We start from the raw sequence: 25,081 nt of genomic DNA on the forward strand, positions 1-25,081 counted from the left end.
TACTTTGTCTTCTATTTCCATTCCTTCTGGATATAAACAGGCTATAGCCCATGCGTGTTGGCAAAAGGCCATCCAAACTAAACTACAAGCGCTAGAGGAGAATCACACCTGGGACATTGTGGCTTGCCCTCCCACTATTCAGCCTCTTGGAAGTAAGTGGGTCTTCTCTGTCAAGTTGCGTTCCGATGGATCGTTGGATCGGTACAAAGCCCGCCTTGTGGCCCTGGGGAACAGGCAGGAATATGGGATTGATTATGAGGAAACTTTTGCCCCAGTTGCCAAGATGACCACAGTCCGTACTATCTTAGCCATTGCAGCCTCTCAATCTTGGCCATTGCATCAGATGGATGTGAAGAATGCCTTTCTCCACGGTGATCTGCAGGAAGATGTCTATATGAAGCTTCCCTCGAGTATGTCTACATCCTCTCCTGATCACGTCTGCAAGCTACAACGTCCTTTGTATGGGCTTAAACAAGCCCCCCGGGCTTGGTTTGAGAAATTTCGTAGCACCCTTATCCTCCACCGGTTTACCCAGAGTCAATATGATTCCTTCCTCTTTTATCATAAGTCTGTTGCAGGCATGGTCATTCTCTTGGTTTATGTGGATGACATCATCATTATTGGCACTGACTCTGGACTGATTACCATGCTTCATACGGTGTTGCATGTCACTTTTCATATGAAGGATCTTGGGCGCCTCACCTACTTCTTAGGGCTGGAGGTTCATCACACACTCAAAGGTATTTTCTTAAACCAACATAAGTATATTCAAGATCTCATCACATTCGCTGGGTTGGAGGACACATCTTCGGTGGCTACCCCTATGGAGGTCAATGTCAAATATCGGAAAGATGAAGGGACTCTCCTTGATGATCCGACTATCTATCGGCAACTAGTCGGGAGTCTCATCTACCTGACTACTACTCGCCCGAACATTTCCTATGTTGTTCATAAGGTCAGTCAGTTTATGGCATCTCCTCGACACCTTCATCTTGCGGCCGTTCAGCGCATCATTCGCTATCTGCACGGCTCCCCTACTCGTGGTTTATTCTTTCCTACTGGCTCCGCGCTACATCTAGTTGCCTACAGTGATGCTGATTGGGCAGGGTGCCCCGATACCCGTCGCTCTACTTCAGGCTGGTGTATGTTTTTAGGCGATGCACTGATTTCTTGGAAATGTAAGAAACAAGATCGAGTGTCCAAGTCATCTACCGAGGCCGAGTATCGTGCTATGTCTACTGCGTGTTCGGAAGTTATTTGGCTCCATGGTCTTCTTACTGAGCTCCAGTTTCCTCAGCCCTCCTCTACACCGCTTCATGAAGATAATACAAGTGCTATACAGATTGCAGCCAATCCGGTTTTTCATGAGCGTACCAAGCATATTGAGGTTGACTGTCACTCCATCTGCGACACTTTGGAGCGCTGGGTAATATCTCTACCGTACATTTCTTCGAATTTTCAAGTGGCCGATGTCTTCACCAAAACATTGTCTCAATCCCGACATAATTTTTTGGTTGGCAAATTGTTGCTGGTTGACTCACCATCATCAATTTGAGGGGGGATCTTACGATATGTTAAAATGTATATTAAATGTAATTTATATTCATAATTGTTGTATAATTTGGGATTTGTATATAGGGTTATTTGATTAGGCTTAATGGGATGTGGGGGTATTGTCTTGGGCCCATGGGCCATTTTGTAACAGGAAAACCTAAAGGATAAATACTTAATGAAAGGGGGAAAATCCCCAACGGAAACAATTTTGGATTGATCTTCGTGTGTTTCGTTTCGCCGTGAAACTAAAGAGCTACGCTCTCTCTTGTGGATGTTTGGACTATTCCATCAGTCCCTTGATCTTGTTTTGTCAGTTTTGCCCATGATGGATGATTGTGGGAAGCACAGATCTAAGCCAATGTGTGAGTAGCTGGGTAATGACCATGTCTGGGTTGAATACGAGGTTGATCGGCCAAAAGTCACAAAGTGCCCCACATTTGTCTCTATAGAGAAATGAAGAGGAGGCCCCCATGGCCCAATAGGTGATGTCATTCTAATGAAGTTTTGAACCATTGCAATAAGGTCATCCTTAATGATCAGCCAACAATGACGATACAACTCTCCATTATATCCATCAAGGCTGAGAGCTCGATCCAGTGGCATACCAAGAGCGGCAACTTCAATTTCATGGGAGGAAAATGGCTGCTCCAGCAGATTGGATGTGGGTGCTGATTTGTGCAAGTTGGATGCGTTGGAGCAAAGGCCGGTTGGTGCATTCCTCAATATAAAGGTCTGTGAAGAAGCTCACAATTGCATTAGTAATGGAGACTCTAACCGAAGTCACCTGGCCATAGATGCACAATGAGGTGATTCGGTTAGATCTCCTCCTAGCCGAGGCAATTGAGTGGAAAAACCTAGTGTTTCCATCTCCCTCAGCCAGCCACTTGGAACAAGTGCATGGTTTCCAAAAATTCTCTCGATGTATGAAATTGTTTGGAAATTTTGAAGAAGTGAAATACAGTGAAAATTCTAGTGGAGAAATGGACCTTTGCTCCTCAGCAATTTGGGCGAGGAGGGAGTGTTTCTCAGCAGGATTGGCAGAGCGACAAATTGAGGACCATGATTTGAGCGTAGCCTTGAGTAGCTTGAGTTTGAGTGGGAAGTAGGGGTGGCATCGAACCGAGCCTGTTCATGAGTGGCTCGAGCTCGGCTCGGTTTGATTCAATCATAAACAAGAGAAAAAAAAATCTTTCTTGAACTCTGGTTGTCGCCTCATGGCTCTTGAAGAAATTGAAAAAACATTTAAGTAGAAATACGTTTTTAGGGACTATTAGTTGTTTTTTCAAGAAATGTTGAAAAGACATTTTTAGTAGAAATATGTTTCTAGGGACTATTAGTGCCTCATGTTTCTTTGAAACATTTTTCTAATAGGAAATTCTTATTAAAAAAATCATAAAATTTTCTAAGTAAGATTTTCCTACTAAGATGAGCTAGAAAACCGTATAGAAATTTTTTGAATAAGCATTTGACAGTTGATGTTGTAATACTTTTAGCATGAGGCAATTTTCATAGCAATTTTGTGTTTGACATTTTATTTGATTAAAAAATTATCGATAAGTATAGTAATATATAAGATTGATTATTAATTTTTATTTATTTTCCTAGAAGAGGCAATAAGAGGTCCATTTAACTTTCCTAAGAAAATTTTAAAATATCTCTTGTAATTTTCTAGTAAGTCACTAATAGTATTAGGATTTTATTTAAAGGTTTTTTTGGAAATATGTATCCTAGGAAAAACATTTCTAGTTTTTCCTAGAATATAAATTTTCAACCAGGGGCACTAAGGAGGCCATAGTAAATTTATGGCCAGATTCAAAATTTACAAAATAAGCTAGACAACATTTGGAGTAAAAAAGATTAATATTGGTGTGTTCTAATCCATTATCGAAATTCAATCCCAAACCTCCCCTATCATTCTTTTTTTTAAAATGTATGCATAATTTTATATATAATTTATTTGACATATATTTTATGTAGGCTCGAACTCGGTTAAAATTATTAGGCTCAAGCTCGATTACAATTTTAGGCTCGAGGCTAGGGTCGGCTCGAGCTCGAACTCGAGTTTGAAATATTTAAATCAAACTCGGCTCGGACAAAGGAAGGTTCGGGCTCAGCTCGATTCACTGCCATCCTTATGCCCAATTTTAAGTAGAGGCCATGCCCATTTTTTATGTGGAGGTCATGCCCAATTTTATGTAGAGGCCATGCCCAATTTTTATGTAGAGGTCATGCCCGATTTTATGTAAAATGTATGCATAATTTTATATACAATTTATTTGACTTGTATTTTTTTAAAAGTTTTAAATGTTTGTTGGAGCTCGAACTCGAGACATGTATTTTTTGAAAAGTTTTAAATGAATGTTGAAGCTCAAGCTAGGCTTGAACTCAGTTAAAATTATTGGGCTCGAGCTCCTGTTTGAAATATTTAAATCAAGCTTGGCTCGAACATAAGCAGGTTCTGGCTCGGCTCGGCTCGATGCCACCCCTAGTGGGAAGGCCCAACCAGCATTGTTGCTACTCCCAATATCTCTCCACCAATTGGCAAGTTTTGAGTCGAATTGATTATCCTCTAGCAACAGTTTTCAAACTTGAAAGGATTGTTCCCAGGTGGCTAAACTTTGTATCTAACTGGATTGGCCAATGATTGGAGCCGGCACGGTTAAGAACCCATCCAGAAGCATTTTCATACAAGCTACTACTTGTTAGGAAGCAATCAAGCTTCAACAAGATTGGTCGGAAGTACCCGTTAGACCAAGTAAATTGTTCATTGGATCGATTGATTTCATAGTTGTAGCTGCCAATGAAGTCAGCAAAAGCCCGCATTGAGGAGGAGATTCTGGTGGCAGGCGAAGATTTCTCGTTGCAGAACCGGATGGCGTTGAAGTCGCTACCAAGCAACCAAGGAAGGGTGCAACACTGTAGTAGATCATGGAGCCTGTCCTAGAAGGCAGCACACTCCCTGTAACAGGTGGGGCCGTAAACTCCGGCAAGGCATCAGACATTTCTTGAACAATGACCCACTTTGGAGTCCAATAGAGTGGTTACCATGTTTGGAGTCAAGGACATCAATGGAATTAGGATTCCAAAGGACGAGAAGACCACCAAAGTAGTCAATTGCTTCAATTGCAGTCCACTCAAGGCCAGTGCAGTTCCAAAGGTCGCGGGCAATGGTATCTTCCACATTTTGGGCCTTGGTTTCTTGAAGAATAACAATTAAAGGGTTGCAACTAGAGAGGATGCTTTTGATTGTTGCGCTCTTTCGATGGGAACTAATTCATCTAACATTCTAGGACAAGATGATCATTTTCTTCTTGGTTTGGAGACTCCCGCTTGTTTTTCAACCCCAGGAAGTTGCCCAGTGTAGACAGTCCCAAATTTGTCAACAACTTCCATCATTTGACTCCAAGTTTCCTCGTCGTATTTGTATTTTTCCAACCGGAGTCCTATAAAAAATTGTCTGGAGCGTTCCCCTGGTGAGAGAAAGGAGATCAACCTGATGTACGATCACTTGTCTTGGGTTTTGCATAGTATTCGGACCACCTTGCCAATGCAATCAATGGACTGATCAATGGAAATTCTTGTGTGCCCATATTTGAAACTGTTGTCGGCATGGGGAATGGAGGTCTCAACTCGCAGCCTTCTGCAGGTAGCTCAACTGTGGACAATTTGCCAATCAGCATCTTCAGCTTCTTCATTGAATCCAGTCCTCAATCCATAACTCTGTCATAGCCTAGAAAGAAGGCCCTCGCAAAGATCAAAAGTATTGTCTTAGTCGTTGGTCTTGGAGCAAGAGGTCACTTCGCCAAGCTCCAAGCCTAGTGAATGCAGGTCTTCATCTTCTCGGCTGGTCTCACGCTGCTCGAGTGTCCAAAAGCATGTCCCTTATTCCTCCACCACCTACCGTTGTTCGATCTTCGCCATCATCTCTTCTCTCTTTGCCTCACCCTTCTCACTTCTCCACCTCTGCTTCCGCTTGCCATCAAGTGTTCATAATTCGTTATAAGGAGTCAAGTGTAAGAGGGGTAAATGTGTAATTGTCTTTTAACTTCACTTAAGTGAATAAAGAAATTGTAACTTCACCATCTCGAACCCTGACCTCCACGGAACCCAAGACCACCCTACTCCACACTAGCCAAACTCCTCACTCCAATCCCCAAAGCCCCTCTCTGCCACAACCTACCACAGAGATAGAGAACCCCCCTCTCCACGCAACCACCATTCCTCTCCACAAACCTCTAAAACTCTCCCTGTCAGTCACTCCCACCTCACGCCCCTCTCTCCACATCACCCCGTTCCTACTCCCCAAAATCCTTCGGTGTCAGAAACTTCTGATTCACGCATCCTATACTCTTCACACCACTCTACTTCCCCTTCCCCGATCTCCTCTCTGATGCCAACTATCATTCCCGCCCTTGCTACCATGCCACCTGGAATACCCGAACCTCTGTCATATATTGAGCCTCTGACTCTAGAACCCATAACCATGATCCCTAGTGTCAGCCCTCTGCCACACCCCTCATCATCAAACGTCTTCACCCTTCCCTATCTTCTCAACCTGCCCGGACCTGAGCTCCACCTCCACATCCCCAGTTCACCCCAGACTGTCTTTGACATCCACCATCTTGCCTACAATCCTCCAACACTAAACCCCAAAAACTTCCTAAACACTGTACCCCTATCTCACCACCCTCTAGCCTCCCTAACCCCGAATAACACTCATCATCCTCCACTCCTCCCACCCTCGAGCAACCACACTCTCCCTCATCTCGTCAACCGCATCCTGCCCGAGATAGATCTTGCCCGCAAATCCCCACAAACAAATATTTCTTTCTCCCCTCCCTCGGAAACCCAATGGTATCTTGATAAAGATAAGAGCATCCCTCGAAACCCCCCCCCCCCCCCCCTCCTCTTCCCGAAGGTTCACCCCCTATAAAAGGATATCCCCCCAACCAAATCTACGCACCTCCTCCCGCAACCAGCACCACTTTCCTTTTCCGCACCCCTCCAGCAACAATGAACCCCAACTCTTCTAACAATCCACAAGCCACCACCTCTCGCTATGGGAACAAATCTCCCATCACCTACTTCAGGCGTAAGCCTAAGCAAAAAGAAACCTCCGCAACACCAATCAAAACCTACTCCCATACGAAAACTCACAACAAACCCAAGAGCCCTAGCCCAAAATCCAGCAACTTACAACAAGAGCCTCCTTCCCCGCCCCCCCCCTCGCTCGGAGTATCTCAAAGACTTCCCCCACCTCACTCGAGAGGAGCGATACCAAAACCTGCAAGCATGTATTATGAAACACTCTGCCGGTAAAGTCTCCCCCCATCGACTTATGAAGATGTTGGGGTACTGTTGGGACTTCTCCGAATATTACAATGGCCTCTGCTGCTACTCGGAAAAGGATTTTCGCAAGCACGCCTGGCTATGAAAGTCTTATCCTGGAACGTCCGTGGAATCAACTCGCCCTCCAAGCGAGACCTTATCAAAGCTTCTCTTTTTGAATGTAAGGTGGATATAGTTGTATCTACTGAAACCAAACTACAATCTTTTGATCAATCTACTGCGTGCAGTATCTGGTTTAACTCTAACCCTAAGTGGGCAGTAATTGATGCGATCGGCCACTCTGCAGAATTCTTGTAATTTGGAACCCGAACTCGGTTGAGGCGCTACAAACCTCAGTTTATTCTCCCTTTGTATCCGTTTCCGGGACAGATCATTGGGATCTGAATGGGCCATCGCGGGGATCTATGGGCCCTCAAGTAATGTGGACAAATCCATCTTCTGGGATGAAATGCTAATTAAAGTCCAACAATGGAATGTTCCCTGGCTTCTTGCTGGGGATTTCAATGCTACCCTCTTTTGCTCCGAAAAAAGCCCCCCTGCAAAAACAATTATCTCCACTATGAGAGCTTTCTCGAACCTAATCAGCTCCCTTGAACTTGTTGAAATCCCTCTCACATGGAAAAAATTTACCTGGTCCAACAGTCAAAACCCTCCCATCCTCTCCAAATTAGATCGCTTCCTAGTTACTAATGATTGTCTCAATCTGTTCCCCAATACTACAGGTCAGGTCCTCAATAAAATTGGCTCCGACCACTGGTCTATCCTCATAAATTCTCACCCCCTTAATTGGGGATTCTCTCCATTCCGCTTTGAAAATTCTTGGCTATTCGAGGCTTCTTTTTCTTCAAACTTCAAGATTTGGTGGGAAAGTCTCCCTCATCATCCAAACCCTGGGTGGGCATTCCATTGTAAACTCAGAGCTCTCAAAACTGTTATCAGACCTTGGGCTCGTTCCCTTACAACTGAAATTAGAGATCAAAAAACCTCCATCCGCAGCAAACTCTCAGATCTGGACCTCTTGGAAGAACAAAGAACACTCTTTCCCCATGAACTTGTTTGTAGAAACAGTCTTACTCCTAATCTCTCAAAGCTTCTATCCAATGAAACCACTCACTGGAAGCAACGATCCAGATTCAGATGGCTCTCTGAGGGGGATGGAAATACAAAAAAATTTCATGCTATAGCATCTAGCAGAAAAAGATCTAACCGTATATCCTCTCTCACTATCAATGGAGAGGAATGTACTGCTAGTATTACTATTGCTAATGAGTTTGTTAAGGAACATTTTGATCGGCCTATCCTTGACCATATCAGCTTTTGTCAGATTTCGGAATCTGACACTTCTCAGCTTGAAAAACCTTTCACCCCCGAGGAAATTGATGCAACTGTCCTCGGAATGCCTATAGATAGGGCCCCGGGCCCAGATGGGTTTAATGGGAAATTTTACCGGCGGTTTTGGGACATAATCAGAAATTATGTCCACAATTTTGTCAAATAATTTTCACCGAGTAGGTATCACTTACAAATCTATTGGAGACTCCTTCATTGCCCTCGTCCCAAAAAAATCTGGCTCCACTCAGGCTAAAGATTACAAACCCATAAGCCTCACCACTAGCCCTTACAAAATCTTAGCTCGTGTCCTTGCCAAGCACCTCAAATCTGCTCTCCATAAAGTCATCAGCCCCAGTCAGAGTGGTTTCATTGCTGGTAGGAATATTTTTGACTCATCTATGATAGCCCATGAAATCCTTCACTCTTTCAAGAAACTGAATAACCCAAGAGTGGTTATCAAACTTGACTTTAAAAAAGCTTTTGATTTTGATAAAGTAAACTGGAAGTTTCTTGACCACCTCCTCTTCAAGATGGGGTTTCCTATTCGTTGGAGATTTTGGATGAGAAGTTGTATCTCCAATGTCTCCTACTCAGTTCTGATAAATGGCAAGCCCAGTGGATATTTCAAAGGCTCTAGGGGACTCAAGCAAGGGGACCCGTTGTCCCCTCTTCTGTTCACCGTCATTGGGGAACAATTAGCTGCAATGATCCGCTCAGCCAAATCTTCTGGATGGCTAAGTCCTGTCTCCCCTAACCCTACCCTTGATATTAGCCTCCTCCAATATGCAGATGACACTATTTTTTTCTGCAATGGCACTCTCGATCAAATTCAGAATTTCAGTGTTGTATTGAGCTTATTTGAAATCTCGTCTGGGCAAAAAATCAATTGTGAAAAATCCTTCATTTCAGGATACAACATAGAGCCTGACCTTCTTAATTCTATGGCCAATTATCTTGGTTGCCGCATTGAATTATCCTCTGGAACATATTTGGGACTTCCACTGACCCCGCGTCTCCCCTCTAAGGCTTCTTGGTACCCACTCATTGAACGTCTTGAAGGGAGACTTGCCACCTGGAGAGGGAAATTTCTCTCAAAAGCACGCAAATTAGTTCTCATCAAATCATGTCTTCAAGGAATCCCCAACTATTATTTGTCCATGTTTCATTGCCCTGCGTCTATCAAAAATAGAATTGAGCTCATTAAGAGACGCTTCCTTTGGGGAGGTCCTAATGGCGAAAAAAAAATATCATCTGGTCAAATGGGAGGAGGTTTGCAAGCCAAAAGATCTAGGTGCGCTAGGAATTCGAGACACATCCACAACGAACTCTGCCTTGCTGCTTAAATGGATTTGGAAATATAACATGAATCATCATTTGATCAGAAGAGCCTTCGTCAAGGAAAAAAAAAACCTTTCCTCTGGTTGGTGGACAGAAGGAGGGAGAATCCGATCTCTCTCACTAGCATGGAGAAAAATTATTCAGCTCCTTCCCAATTTCAAAACGGCTACCAAATGTTATATTGGCAATGGAAATACATCAAAGTTTTGGAATGACTAGTGGGTTGGCCAAAGTCCCCTAAAAAATAGTTTCCCGATTATCTTTGGCCTCGCAAGTAACCCAGAGATAACTATTTCATATAGTTTATCAGGAAATGGAGATTGGAATCTTAACCTTAGAAGACATCTTACTGATGTTGAAGCTCTCCTAGCGTCCCAACTCCTCCACACTCTTCCACGCAGCCAAATGAACACATCTGATGATACCCTAATTTGGACTTTGTGTCCAAAAGGATCTTTCTCCTCATCCTCGGCCTATGCACTCTTAAACAACCTCTCAGATCATCCTAAGCACCTAGCGGCTCATGTTTGGGATCTGCTAGCCCCCTCCACGAGCCAAATTCTTCATTTGGTCTGCCTGCAGAAACAAAATATTAACCTCTAATGCTTTAATTCGTAGGGGCACCTCAATCTTGGACCATCACTGCCCTTTTTGCATAAATACTCGCGTCCTCCTTTCTTGCCAATATGCCTACCAAGTTTGGACAACCCTTTTAAACAAAATTGGCCACCAATTCTGTGCATCTAGAAACCTTATTGACACTATCCTCTCTCTGGTCAACTTGCAGCTCCCAAGGCTAGGGAGAATGATTATATCTTGTTGCATTGGTCATATTATCTGGGCTCTCTGGAAAGAATGCAACAAAAGGAAATTCAAATTCAAATCCTGCCCTATTGAGGTTTTGACTGACCATATAGCAACCCAAGTCTCTTTTTGGCTTTTAAGCAAAAAAGAATTCAAAAAATTCAGTGACTCAAACTTTAGGGGAAATTGGCTATCTATTGCCGAGATGTCCCTTCCCGCTCGTCCCCCTACTATGGCCACATGGACTCCCCCCTCCACCTGGCATATAAAGCTCAACTTTGATGGTAGTGCTTTACGTTGCCCTAGACCTGCGGGTTTCAGTGGTGTTCTTCACAACGGAAATAGCGAACTCCTCTTCTCATATGCTGGCCCCCTTGGCAGGTCAGACTCTACTACTACAGAACTCGTTGGACTTCTACACGGGCTCAAGGTCTTCTCCAATCATCTCTCTGGTCCACTCTGTATTGAAAGCGACTCAGCAGTAATCATCAATTGGTGTGCAAATCTTGGCCACTCCCCATGGCGACATTGGGAGATGTTCAATGAAATTTGTAATTTACCTTCTAGGCTAAATTGTATATGGAAACACATTCCACCCTCTGCTAACCACTTAGCAGACTCTCAGGCTAAAGCGGGTGTGTCTCTCCAACACTTTGTTGTGGACCCAGGCCCTTAAAACTAGGTTTGTATTTCTCTCTATTTATCAATATATGCACTTTCATAAAAAAAAAGTGAATAAAGAAATTTGAGGGTCGACTTCAAAACCCCAACGACAGCTCCTCTCACACTCTCTTTCAGCATCCTCTTTCTCCCCTTTTCTTTTTCTCTCTTCTCTCAATCTTCTATTTCTTATTTCTTGACAGAGAGAATGTTGATTGATGTTCTCATGGTAAAATCTTATGGTCCAATTTCTGCTAAGAGTCTTCAAGGTCATACTTGGTGCCTTTGTCTTACTTCTTTTGAAAAAATTCAAATGTCATGAACAAAATATGGTCTTTCCAAGTTAATTCATACCCCTTTGTGCCAAAACTGGTCACTTTCATTGGTCATTGGCTTGAATTGTCAAATTTCTTTCAATTTTGCTATTCATTTTGTCTACCTTTTATTCCCCCATAACTTTTTTTATTTTGTATACTTTTCTCCTACCATCTCTATTTACTTTGGACTTCACTTATCTTTTAAGACCAATCCCTCGTTGGCTTTCTTGGGTTGGTTTCTTTTTTTGCTATATATAGGTGTTTTTTAGTCCATCATGGCTTTTCTGCTACTACTACTACAACCGCCACCTTTTGAGTGACAAGCATTACCCTGCTTAGTGATTATTATCACATTTGTGTTCGAAATCCACACATATTGTCTATTATTTGCTTTTTTTTAAGAGTTTGTGTATGTTTTAGTACTTATTTTGGGACACCTTGGGATGATGGAGGAGATGTGTTGAAATACATGAAGGGGAAGTTTGATCATTCCCTATCTCTGTGTGTGTCCCTCTAAGTGTTCCAATAAGTTAGCCAACATGATAGGAGTATGTTTCAAGTTTCAAGTTATTCTGGTAAGTATTTTAAGAGTAATTGAATTTTATGTAATGAGGGGTATTAGTATAATTTGTCTGACTTTCACTTAAATGAGTTAATTAAATAGAGAGGGCTGAAGTTTCAGCCCTAACGTGTGCTTGTTTCACATCTCTTTCTATCTCTCTCTTGCCTCTTCTTCCTTTCTCCTTCTTCCTCCTATCTCTCTTCTTTTGTGTTGCTTCTCAAAATGATTGCTACAATCATTTTTATGTTCAAGCTTGGATCACTGTCATTACCTACCAGCTTGAGGAGGAGAATAGAAAGAAAAGTATGAAGAATGAGGTGGGTGATTCCACAAGTTGTAGTAAAAAAATATCCAAATAAGGCGGAGAATTAAAGATTGAAGAGATTGATGACCAGAGAGACCATAGAAATTTGTTATTTTTCTAAGAGTTTTTTTTATTTTGCAAGCCGAAGTTACAAACTCTAACTTGAGGGCGAGTGTTGAAGAGCAAATATAAAAGTCTTACATGACTCTCATGAAAAGGATCTCATAAAGAAAAAATGCATTTGGTAGAAACTTATACGAATCTGAAAAGAATAATCTTCATAAGAGAAAGAATTTTAGTATTATTTGGACTACAATTCATGTTAGAGTTGTTTAAGTGTTGTAGGATTTATCTTTAAGAGTGGTCAGATTTTATGTATTCTCTCTACTATAAATAGAGACCAAGTGTACTCAATTTACAACAATAAAGGAATTATTTGTCTTTTTCAGAAATTCAACAATATTAAACAACCAGCTCAATGGTGTTGAGGCTCTATTTCATCCCCGACAATTTACGCATCACACCAGCCCAAGCTAATCAAGACTCCGGGATAAATTCTTCATCAAGTAAGATCTCAAACAAAATTTAGTTAATTAAACATGACAAGGACATGGATATCACAAAACAAGTGAGAAATCAATAATTTGATAAAGATTAACAAAGTTCAGACACACATCAATTCCCATCACAAAACTAAAAGGCAAAATCCATTGGGAAACAAGCTTTAGAAAGTTATCACCATATAATAAATCCATCAAAGGAACCAAGAAATGGAACCACAAGATATTTGTTTAGAGGTAGAAAAGGAGTTGGTTTCAACTAAGATGCAAGTCAACACAATCATACCTGTACTAATCTTCTAGCTTCTTCATTTACATTCCCACATAAAAAAGTCCTTGATGTGTCACCATGGTAACCCTATATAATACAATTGAAAAAAAAATTGTCACAAGAAAACAATTTTATTGTAAAAATTAAATATATACAAAAGAAATAAAGTAGTTAAACCAACTCTCTTAAAACCACTAGAAATTGGAAAGTTGTAGCAATTAGGAACAACTTAAGGGTGGTTAGCAAAAATAAAAAGTGCGCTGGAGAAAAATAGCTTAACATGAAAACTACATATGCATTTTCTTCCATTTTACAACTCCTGAATTAGTGCAGACAAAGGGAGATCCAAACCAATTTTATGTCAAAATTCATGTAAGGGTATTTTGGTCATTACACCCTTCTAGTATACACCTCAAGTAGCAGCAGCAAATTAGGCATTAGAAACATAAGGTTCAAGTTTGATAAAATTTTGAGTTACATTTAAATGAGTTATTAGGGTATTTTACAACTTTGTTAAACTGTCACTTGAAGGTAATTAATGGGGTCAAGTTTTTCTCCCCCATCGACTGCAGAAGTTACGGACTCTTCCCTCTCTAGTCTCTCCATTTTTCTTCTTTTTCCCCTTTTTCTCCTACAATTTTATATCTTTACATAGTATAAAAGCAGTGAGATCCTATTGCAAGAGCTTCTTGGCCTTTCTTTCTCCCCTCTCTTAGTTCCATACATTCCAAGAAAGGGAAATTCTAGGATTTCAACTGATTGAAGCTAAAGGTCAGATTTTTTTATTTTCTGTGTCATAACCTTAAAGTTGATGGTTTGTACTAGTAAGTGAGCAGTCCTATGTGCAGTTTGTGCCCCCCTAGAAGGTTTGTATTTGTGGGTTTTTTCCCATTTCTACCTGCTTAGATCACCAGATCTACGCATATTGCCTGTGTGATCTTACTAGCTGATGTCATCCTTATTTTTTATAACTTTTAGTATTTTGGTCTCGATTGTCTCTGTTGCTCCAAGATTGGATTTTTGCAATTGAATGGTGTTGTTTGTTACCCTAATCGTTCTAGTGTGAGGCCCACATAACCTGTGTAGGCATTCTATAGAGGTTTTTTTGGTTTTTTCAATTTGATTACTGTGTATGGCCGACTCTAGTGAAGTGTTTACACCAACTAAAGAAATTAGTAATTCTAATGGGAAGGATACCATTTTGATTATTAATGAAAAATTGAATGGCCAGAATTACTTAAGTTGATCCAAATAAGTTCAAATCTATCTTCAATCAAAGTGAAAGGCTAAATACTTGAGAGATGATCCCCCTATTCCAGTAACTAATGACTGGAAGCAGAAGACAGCTAGATAATGACTTGGCTACTCAGCAGTATGGAATCCAAACTCAGAGCTAAATTACGAATTGTGAAATGACCAAGGAGATTTGGATCTCCTTGAATCAATGTAAGCCTAAGAGAGTAACTTGTCAAGAATTTATGAATTATGTGCGAAGTTATTTAGTTTAAAAAGAGGTGACAGAACAGTCATCGATTACTATTGTGACCTGCAAAGTGTGCTACAGATAATTAGCATCTACCATCCCTTTACAACCGATGAGAAGGAGATTCTCAAACAGCCGGGACACATTTATGTAAAAAAAATTTGGATGGTCGGAACCCGAATATGATGCAGCCAGAACACAATTGCTTGTTTTAGATGATGTGCTCTCACTTCCTAATGCTTTTAATAGAGTCATGCATGCAGAATCTACTGTGGCATCACATGGCAGAAAAGAAATAAAAAATGTCGAGGCTGCTGCCCTTAACCTTCAGCATGCACCAAGTCGGTCAGGGCCACTTGTGGTTATAGACGGGTTAGTAGAGGACGAGGTTGAGACAGTTCAGGACATGGTAGAGGCCAAGGTGAGGGCAAATGTGATAAACCTTACATACACTGTGAACATACCATCCATTTTTCAAATAAGTGTCAAGACAAGTTTGGTAAACTATCATAGGCGAATTCTAGTGTTCCAGACAGCAATGAGACTTCTACAACTTGTGTTGTTGATATTATGCATGGTGCCCCTATTGAACTTCAACAATTAGTCCAAAGGATGGCCCAATTGACTTCTTTCTCTCAGTCCGTAGCCCAGACCATTCTGTCAGCTAAAGCTCCTCTAGCCTATTCAGGTAAGTCTGTTTTGCATGTGAGTCTAGTTTCTACATGGGTTATTGATTTTGGTGCATCGCACATATGTCAAGTATGTCTTAATTGCTTTTGGAACTTAATCAATCCTCACCGTGTAAACAAGTCTCTCTTGCCAATGCTCAATCCAACCTACTTTATCATTACACTTATATTTAGGCTTTTTAGTTCCTTAATTTCTTGTGGATCTTCTGTTTGTTGGTCAGATCACTAAGTCTTTGAATTTTCTATAGCTTTTTATCCTACTCACTATGTTTTGCAAGACCTTCAAAAAAGGAGGATGATTGGTTCAAGGCGTAAAAGAGATGGACTATATCAGTTGGACAGTTCATCATAGCAGACTTCTTCAACGCTTCATGTAGATACAACACTCTTCTCATGGCATCTTCAACTAGGTCATACTTCTCTAGCAAAACTGCTTAAATAGTTTCCCGTCTTGCCATCTAGGTTCATATTTCAGTGCAAGTCTTGTCAGCTAACGAATCACCGCCAAGCGTCTTTTCCATCTAGTCAATCTTCTAGTAGCAGGCTATTTGAAATAATTCATTTAGATGTAAGGGGGCCATGCCCTACTGCTATTACCTTTGTTACAAGTATTTTGTGCCATTTATCGATGATTTTATTAGTTCAACTTGGGTGCGTCTCCTATGAGAAAAATCTAAGTTTATAATGTATTCTTGTTTTTTTTACAATGAAATAAAAACCTTGTACTGTGCTTCACTTAGTATATTACATACAGATTATAGGGCTTGAGTTCATGAACCATAAATTTGATTCATTTCGTCAAACTATTGGTATTATTCATCAGTTTTCCTGTGTATTATACTCCATGGCATAATGAAGTTGCAAAAAGGAAGAACCATCATTTGCTTGAGGTTGTGCGCACTATCTTATTTCATATGCATCTTCCCAAATCTTACTAGGTCGATGCACTTTTTACTACCTATTTTCTTATTAATAGGATGTCTTTCTCAGTGATTGGAGGATAAATTCCTGTTCAAGTTCTCAAGCCTGATACTGAATTATTTCCTCTGTCCGCATGTTTTTGGCTGTGTTTGTTTTGTGCTTATGTTTGACCCTACTATTGATAAATTGTCTTCTAAAGCCATTAAATGTGTTCTTTAAGGTCATTCACCCACGCAAAAGGGATATAAAGGTTATTGTCCTTCTACCAGGAAAATATTTGTATCAGTTAATGTTATGTTCTTTGAAAATATTCCATATTTCTCAGTTTCTATCTCTTCACCCATTACTCCTAACATTGATCATGTTGCTCTTAGTCCTATGGAGAAGATTTCTAACCCTTTGCCACCGGTTGTAGAATCAAAGCTATTGTAGAAAACCTCCTAAGACACCAAACAAGGCTCTCTCTCTACTTCCTATGCTAGCGCTTTCTTCGTCTATTTTTCTTGAGGTAAATACTCTGCATCTCCCCATTGTTGTCCATAAAGGTGTACATGCATTTACTTGTTATCCTCTTTCTTAGTTTGTGTCCTTTGATTTACTATCTAACTCCTTTAAAAAGTTTGCTCTATCATTGTCTTTGTGTACTACTCCTTCAATGCAGGAAGTCTTGTTGTCTCCTTAATGGAAACGGGCTATACACGAAGATTTGGATGCTCTACTTGACCTTGGGACATGGACACAATATAATCTACCTTCTGGTGCTGCAATTATAGGATGTCATTGGGTATATACTGTAAAATATAAGGTTGATGCATCTATTGAAAAATATAAAGCCCATTTTGTGGCTAAAGGATGTACTTAGACTTACTACGTTGATGTATTTGAGACTCTCTCCTTTAGCCAGATTGTCCTTTGTTAGAATTCTTGTTTCAGTAGTAATAACCAAGGGCTGGCCTTTTATATCAATTGGATATAAAAAATTTATCCATTTATGGGAACTTGGATGAGGAGGTATACATGGAGTAACCTCTTGAGTATGTTGTTCGAAGGGAGACGACAAAGGTATGTAAGTTGAAAAAAACAATTTATGGTCTCAAGCAGATTCCCAATGCGTGGTTTGACAAGTTTAGTGAGGTGATTATGTCATTGGGTTTTTTAGAAGTCATTGCATTTTTTAGTCATTGCAATTAGTCCTTATTTGTTTTGAAGAGATCTACTAGAATGGTAGTGTTGATTGAATATGTGGATGATATAATATTATCTGGAAGTGATGAGCAAGGGATTGCAAAGGTGAAAGAATATCTTATTAGACAATTTCAAACTAAAGACTTAGGATCCCTTAAATATTTTTTGGGGATTGATGTTGGTAGAAGTAAAGCAGAAGTTGTGTTAACACAATGAAAGTATGTCATGGACATGCTATAGGAGTATGGATTACAAGGTGAAAAACCTGCAAAGACACACCTATTGAGATGGAGATGAGTCATAATTTTCATGAAAAAGTAGTGCTGCACTCAAGGATAAAATTATGTATTGAAGGCTGGTAGGTAAACTTATTTATGCTACCATTACACGTCCAGATATATAATTTGTTGTAAGCATGGTCAGTTAATTTATGGAGTGTCCTCGTATGGTTCATTTAGAAGCAGCTCAAAATATTATGATACATAAAGGGGCAGCAGGAAAAGGTTTATTGTATGAGCCACATGGTGACTTGAAGATGAGGCATATTCAAATGTAGATTATGCAAGATCAAAATTGGATCAAGAATCTACTACTGACTACTATGTATCTGTTGGTGGAAATCTACTTATTTAGAAGAATAAGAAACAGAATGAGGCGGTCCACTCTGGTGCAAAAGCTGAATACAGAACAATGACACGTACAATTAGTAAACTGATGTGGTTCAGGTTCGTGTTATAAGAGTTGAGTTTTCCAAATATAAAAGACATGAATATGCATTTTGATAATCATGCTGCAATTTTTATTACTAGTAATCCTATATTCCATGAACGACAAAAGCATGTAGAAGTTGATTATCACATCATCCATGATGTAGCAGGTGAGTGGAGTAGTGGCCACTCCATATGTTCAATCTGCTTATCAGATTGGTAATATATTCACCAAAGCCGAGGGCAAGAAAGTATTCGGGATTTTTTGTAACAAACAGGAGCTTCTTAACCCTCCAGATTGAGGGGGAGTGTCAAAATTCATGTAAGGGTATTTTTGTTATTTCTGATTTATAGTATATACCTTTGGAAATAGCAGTAAATTAGGTATCACGTTAGAAACATTAGGTTCAAGTTTGATAAGATTTTGAGTTGTATTAAGTGAGTTATGAGGGTTTAAGTTATGAGAGGTAATTTTTCAACATTGTTAAACTGTCATTTAAAGGTACTTAAATTGATGAGGGGACAAGTTTTTCTCAAGTGCAGCAGCTACACACTCTTCCCTCTCTCTTCTCTCTATTCTTCTTCTTTTTCCCCTTTTCCTCCTACAATTTTATATTTTTACACTATTTACATCTCTGACAAAAAGCCTACATGATTGCAGTTTAAATGAAAGTTGATAAAAATGTTTTCTTCTAATGATAAGCAAAATTGGTAGTACCAAAAAGGAAAGGAACTCAAGAAAGCTTTCTCATCAATAAGGAACTGGGAACCACCACATACATTCAAGTATACAGTCACATCGATGTTGATGATGTCACCATCCTGCAAACAATGTCACAAGGTCAATATATCATTTAGACTGCCCAGTACTAAAATAGTCTCGAGTGTACCCAATGTAACCAATGAGAGGACTGCCCCCCACCCTCCAAAGCAAAAAAACAAAAAACAAAAAGAACACAAAAAAGAGGAAAAATGACAGCCAAACGCTTATAGTCAGCAGCAAAATATTAATCAACCACCTAGATCACCAGAATGGAGAGTTAGGGAGGCCTACACACATGCAAGGTGTACAAAACTGTAGACTTGACACAGATGACAAAGACTGAAATTGACATGTAGAGTGTTAAGACCTGTAGTTGCCGAGAGTCAGGAATGCCGTGGCACATGCACTCATTGACTGAAGTACATACACTTTTCGGGAAGCCCCCATAGCCAAGAGGTGAAGGGTAAGCCCCAGCATCAATGATCATTTGGTGCACTGCTTTGTCAATTTCATTCGTAGTAATAGATGGCTGATGAAAACATTCAAACCGCACACTTATAAGCATAACAGAAAAACTCACATTTAATTAAAGAAGAATGCTTCAATCAGATTATATATCTCTTTAAAAACATTTTTTTATTAAGAAAAGAAGCAGAAGTGCAGAAGAAACATTTATGTTGGATGTAGCAGAGGCATTGCTCAGAATATTGACAAGAGACATCACAATTAATTTTCTTTCTTATTTTTAGATCAGGACAATTCAAATTATCTCACCCTCACTAAAGTTCCAGCATAGTCCAACACACGAGCAGCAAGCTCACCAACGGCCCTCATGCATGCAATACCCTCAGCATCATGTATTTGATGCTCAGGAGAAAGATCTGGAAGCAAATTAGAACCAACATAAGGAGGCTTTAGAATGTGATCAGAAACAGGTAAACGACCTGAGACCTTCCCACGCCTTAAAAGTTGCCTCTTTGTTTTTTTCGCATTCCGAAGTTCTCGTTCCCTACAGGTGATTAGCAACACAGCACATAAGAGGTTAAACAATTGACAACTAACCTACCAGAACTAATATGATGTCAAACCAAAATGTTTATGTTGATTTTCTATAATCTAGCAATGTTAATGCGGTGACTGGTAAATAGGAACTATTTTTCTCATGAAGCTAGGATGGATTTCTTATGACATAACCCTGTTTTCTAAGTTTAAAATTTCATTTTAAATCAAACAGAATGGTACAAAGTAAGTAAATCCAGGCAAATCAAGTTCTGAAATTTGATATATGACAAAACAGAGACTCATTAAAGGAGAAAAGTCAAGACATAAGAAAGTAAAACACAAACTAAAGCTACATAAATCAACAAAATACATTAATATAAGATTAAAATTACCCTTTAATCAGAGTATGAGACAATCCCAGTTTGTCAAAGTTCATGAAGTGAAACTTGAATAGACATGTACTTCAGCTATGGGAAATACGTATTGAAGAACTATGACCTAACTCAGCCTCTCATTACCCTAGCACTAAGACCTCTACATGGCTTTCTTGTTATTATAGTCATATGATTTAACTGGCCCCAAACTGTTTTGATCCCAAGCATAACTTCGTCATATCTAATCTTCGTAAAAGAGAAGCCAGGGTCAAACACAAATCAAATGGTCAGTCTATGCTACCAACATCAGAGCATGAGCAAATCTAAGTGGATTAGATCATCATCTTCAGAGGCTGTCCCAACACTCAGTTCTGCTTTATTATTTTCTAGTTCTATTGCTAAGTTGGCTTCCATCAATTTTTTTCCTCAACATTCTATTGCATAACTTTTGGAGTAGCACATAACAATCCTCAACATTCCATTACATAACTTTTGGAGTAGCACAAAACATTCCTCAACATCCACACTCAAGCCATCCAACATGTATCCCATGTGAAACAAAAATCTCCAAGAAGATCCTCAGAAATTGAGCTATAAATCATGTTTATGTTATCAATCAGTTCTAGTCTATGCAGATAGAAGCAGACGTGTTATTATTCTTTTTCTATTTTATTTTTTTGAAAGATCAAATGTATGAAATATAAACAAAGTTCTGTTATTTGAAATAAAAAGAACAAGAGAGGGGCAAGAGGAACAAATACAAGAAAAACTCTTATTTTTCAGTTCAGTAAATGAGAAAAAGGACAGAGATTATCTGTTTCCCTGCAGTTAATAAATGGACCACCCATTCAAAAACTTTAAAATAAAAAATAAAAGGATTTCCTTCCCTTCTTAGTGAGTTTTCACCATTTCAAAAAAAGAAAAAGTTAAATAAATAGAAAATAAAAACATCAGTTTCATGCCAGTTACTGAGTCCAGTTGTCCATCAGAATATCAATTCCATTATTGATTCAATCATGTCCTTCTAAGTTCTCATAAATTTTAAAGTAACAAAACAGGAGGACATTTTGTACTTTTAGAAGTAAAGGTTAATTACAGCTCTTTAAAAGCTCCTTATACCTTGCCACCTAAACTGCTGCAAGATTGGTAGAAAAACAAACTAATAAGATGGGATTGAGAATTTTTTTATAGTTGGAAAAAGAAAAGAAAGAGAATCTACTCCTGTACTTTCTGCTCATTGGACTGAAACCAATAAAATGAGTGAGATCACTTTGAAAACTTGCCATTAGGAACAACAGAAGAGCCACAGATGATAATAGGCATCAAAAGGTTCAGACTTACTTGTCCGACATTAACAATTCAACAGTGACTACTTTTTTTTTTAAAAGGATGTGTATATATATAAACAAGAGAATTACAGAAATTACAAAGAGGAGAGCATGTCCCTGACAACCATGGATTGTAGGGTAGCTCCATTTTTAGCAAGCGCTTCGGCAACAGTGACTACTTCTAAAAGGTTTCAATGACCTTCTCATTTTCGTAATTTTCAGTCGAAACAACTTAGGTAGCAAATAAATATTTGCAAAACCTTCTGATAATTTGAATTCTAATTTTTCTTGATCCTCTTCATAATCAAGTTTCTCATCAATAGTAGAAGCAAGATCGAGATACTAATTGGTATAGTTAGTATTCCATTAAAAAACAAAAATGCGGCGGCACTTCAGCAGCCAAAGAAAAGAAACAAAAGTACTCTCCTTAATTTCATACCTCCTAATTCGCATCGCCTCCTCTAACCCAGATAACCTCTTCGAAATGATTATAACTTGCTTTTCACTACGTTTTCTCCCTAAAATAGACAAGAAGATGGAGACTATAAGCAGTGTACCTTATACAAGAAAACAGAAAGCATACTTAAATTTGGAAGAAGTAGATTAAGCCTAAAGAAAAGTTTATCGTATTGCAATTTAAAGAAGAAAGTAAGCAGATATAGTGAACTATCTCTGTCCTGCACTCTGAAATAAATATGAGCCCGGCATAAGATTAAAATTGACCAAAGCAAATAAAAACGATACTGAAGAGCACTGGCATAAGATTAAAAGTTAGCTAAGCAAATAAATATGATACTGAAGAGCACTGGCATAAGATTAAAAGTGATATGGAAGCAGCGATGCAATTTTACAGCGTAACAGCGTGAAAAAAAAAAAGAACATTAAAGAAAAAATCTCAACCCAAATCGCTCTGTTACTACAAGATAACCCTACTCATTTCATTGGACTTGGCTATCCTTTATGTGTGCGAGCGCCGTGCGCGCGCGTCTGCGTGAATGCGAGTATTTGTCCATATTTCGGCAGCTTGGGTCTTACAGTGATCCAAAATCCTAAGCTTAAGAATCGAAATTCCATGGAAAAGCTCCAATCGCCTCGAGAACTCAAAGTCTCAAAGTATGACACTCAATAGTGACGTCCAAACTAACTAGTCTCAGTGTATAAGGCAGGAATTCTCCATGTACTTTCAGAAAACAGATTACCGACTTGGATACAGATACTTTAAAGAATGAAGAGCGCAACGCATGAAGGGATATCTCGCAACGGACATCGGCTTTTTTTCAGAAGAGGAGGGAACGAACCTGGAAAGAACTTATCCGAGAAGTTGAGTGGTACACCTTTGACATGAACGGATGACGATAAGGTTTCTCCGGTAATAAAGGAAGATGAACAATGCAAGGAAGACATGGAGAGCGGAGCAGACAGAGCCATTCCCCGGTGATGGCTCCCTCCGGAAGGTTTTTAAAATAACGAAGACGAGATTTTAAAAGATAACTGAAATGAAGTCGATTAACTACAGCGAAAATCGAAAACACCGAAAAGCCTTTTAAGTCGGGTCCTGCAGGCCCATGAGCTGGAGCTTGCATAATGGGTCTGAACTTTTGCAGGCTGGGAAAGCCATAGAGAGCAAAGGGCCCAAGTAACATAAGCCGTAACGGCCTGTTCTGAGGCTTGAGATTTAGGCTTTTGCAACACCTCAAGGCCCCATCTTACATGCACCTTGGCATTATGAACATATCTTTTCAAACAAAACTGCCTTACATGGCCAAAATAAAGTAATGTGAAGTGTCATCTAAATATGTTGCCAATTAGAATCATAAGACTATAATCAGGCACTTTTTTCTCATTTTCTATAGTAGGTTTTTTAATTTTCACACAGGCTAAGAAAAAAATTTCTTTCTTGTAGGTGGTTTTCTTATTAACAATATCCTCTTAGATGTTGTACAATATGTAAAAGTACTTAGATACCATACTTCTCAATTATAGCCAAAAGTTTAAAAACGGTAACTAGTTAAAATAGGGTATTATTTTTGTTTTTAATAAATATTAATCAATATTTAAAAAAAAAACATTATCTATTCCTCCTCTAAAACATAATTTGAAAAAAAAAATGTACGATATACCCTTATCTTTTTCTACACAGAAGAGATAAGGAAAAAGGTTAGATCCATCCTCTATCGGCACAAGCAAGTCTCATGTCAAGACCCTTAAAACCCAATACAAAATAACCAATATGTTTTAATTTATTGTATTTTATTTGGTTTTAACTTGGACTAGAAAATGAATAAATAAAAACCAATTGGCAACATTAAAATCTGATACGTATAGCCTAATTTGTGTCACATATTTAATTTATATGGGCCACACTAGGGAAAACTCCTTTTTTTATGTACACACATACACACACACACACACACACACACACATATATATATATATAACATATTGAAACTTGTTATAAAAAACTTATATAGGGTAATAGTATTATGTTACATAATTTCTAATAATTCCATTGCTCTTACATTGGCAACAAGACCTCAATCATTCTCTAGATATTAATGATAAGCTATACTTTGAAAGCACAACATACAAGTGACCATACCTAAATAAATGTAAAAGAAAATCATATTTAAAAAATTGGGCCCTATTAATGCCTTTTCTAGGAAAAGCAAGAAAAACCTTTCTAATTAGAAATATATTTTAGGATTTCATTAGTGCCCCAATTTTCCAGGAAATGCATATCTACCAAGAAAATCATTTGATTCTCCAAGGTTTTCCAATCATTAGATGTAGAAAATCTCCTACTTGGAAAAACATCGGGTTCCAATCTGTTCAACGCCTAAACGTAATTTGTTTCTACAAAAGCCACTTCCTCTTCTAATTTCTCACTAACACTCTCTCCTCCTCTCACCACTCACTTCGGTCCTTGATCTACAAGTAATACTCTCTCCCTCTCCCTCTCCTCTCCACCGATTTTCCCCCTCTTTTGTGATCTTCATCCAACCCTCTCATTTTGCTCCATCTCCTCTCCCTTCCCTTGCTCTTCCTCTCTTCTCTTCCGGTTTACCCTCTCCCCTAGTTTGGCTTGTTGCTTCATTCTGTTTAATTCATGATCCTATATGATTTTTTTTTTTTACTTCATTTTGTTCATCGTCGTAGACATCTCACATCCAGGGGCAACTCTTTCTCCTTAACCTTTTGTTTCTCATTGTCCTCTCTCACGTCAACTCTTGCCACCAAAGGAGGAGGCTACATAGTTGGAAAGACTATTATTCACCCTATTAGGTTAATAAATGGATTTTCTCCTTTGAGTTACCATGCCCGTTTCCTTAATCAAATTAGTTGCTACTAATTTGTTATTGAGGCAAATTAAAACTTCATATTTGTTTGGGCCAAATTGTTTGAGGGTATGATTTGTTGTATATTGTTGTCAAGTTTTGCATGTTTTCAAATTAAGCTTTTTAAGCATTATATTGTTATCATTTTCTATCTTTTCTTGTCTATCTCTTTTTTCCTCTGATCTAACAAAGTCTCTCTCTCTCTTTCTTTCCTTTGACCTAAGCACAGTTATCGTTCGCAAT

The 25,081-nt window shown here is 39.1% G+C and overlaps 1 protein-coding gene across 2 annotated transcripts in view; it reads right to left on the minus strand.

Moving 5' to 3' along the window:
* Positions 1 to 22,969, minus strand: part of LOC137941371 (methionine aminopeptidase 1B, chloroplastic-like) — a 36,667-nt gene extending 13,698 nt beyond the window's left edge. Inside the window, exons 1-7 of one of the 2 annotated variants that reach the window (XM_068786746.1) lie at positions 22,802 to 22,969; positions 21,943 to 22,021; positions 19,759 to 19,808; positions 19,574 to 19,680; positions 19,167 to 19,328; positions 18,817 to 18,858; positions 13,067 to 13,138 (exon numbers count right to left, since the gene is read on the minus strand). In XM_068786746.1, the coding sequence (XP_068642847.1) occupies positions 13,067 to 13,138; positions 18,817 to 18,858; positions 19,167 to 19,328; positions 19,574 to 19,680; positions 19,759 to 19,808; positions 21,943 to 22,021; positions 22,802 to 22,931 (642 nt within the window). In that variant the 5' untranslated portion in view covers positions 22,932 to 22,969. Of the gene's footprint in view, positions 1 to 13,066; positions 13,139 to 18,816; positions 18,859 to 19,166; positions 19,329 to 19,573; positions 19,809 to 21,942; positions 22,022 to 22,801 lie in introns of both variants that reach the window. The other variant, XM_068786745.1, reaches the window with a different exon arrangement.
* Between the last annotated feature and the right edge of the window lie 2,112 nt (positions 22,970 to 25,081).

This window comes from Aristolochia californica, unplaced genomic scaffold (genome assembly GCF_029961685.1).
Source record: "Aristolochia californica isolate CCGP_79_NKW_82.1479 unplaced genomic scaffold, dmAriCali1.0.hap1 SCAF_9, whole genome shotgun sequence".
Classification (NCBI taxonomy): domain Eukaryota; kingdom Viridiplantae; phylum Streptophyta; class Magnoliopsida; order Piperales; family Aristolochiaceae; genus Aristolochia; species Aristolochia californica.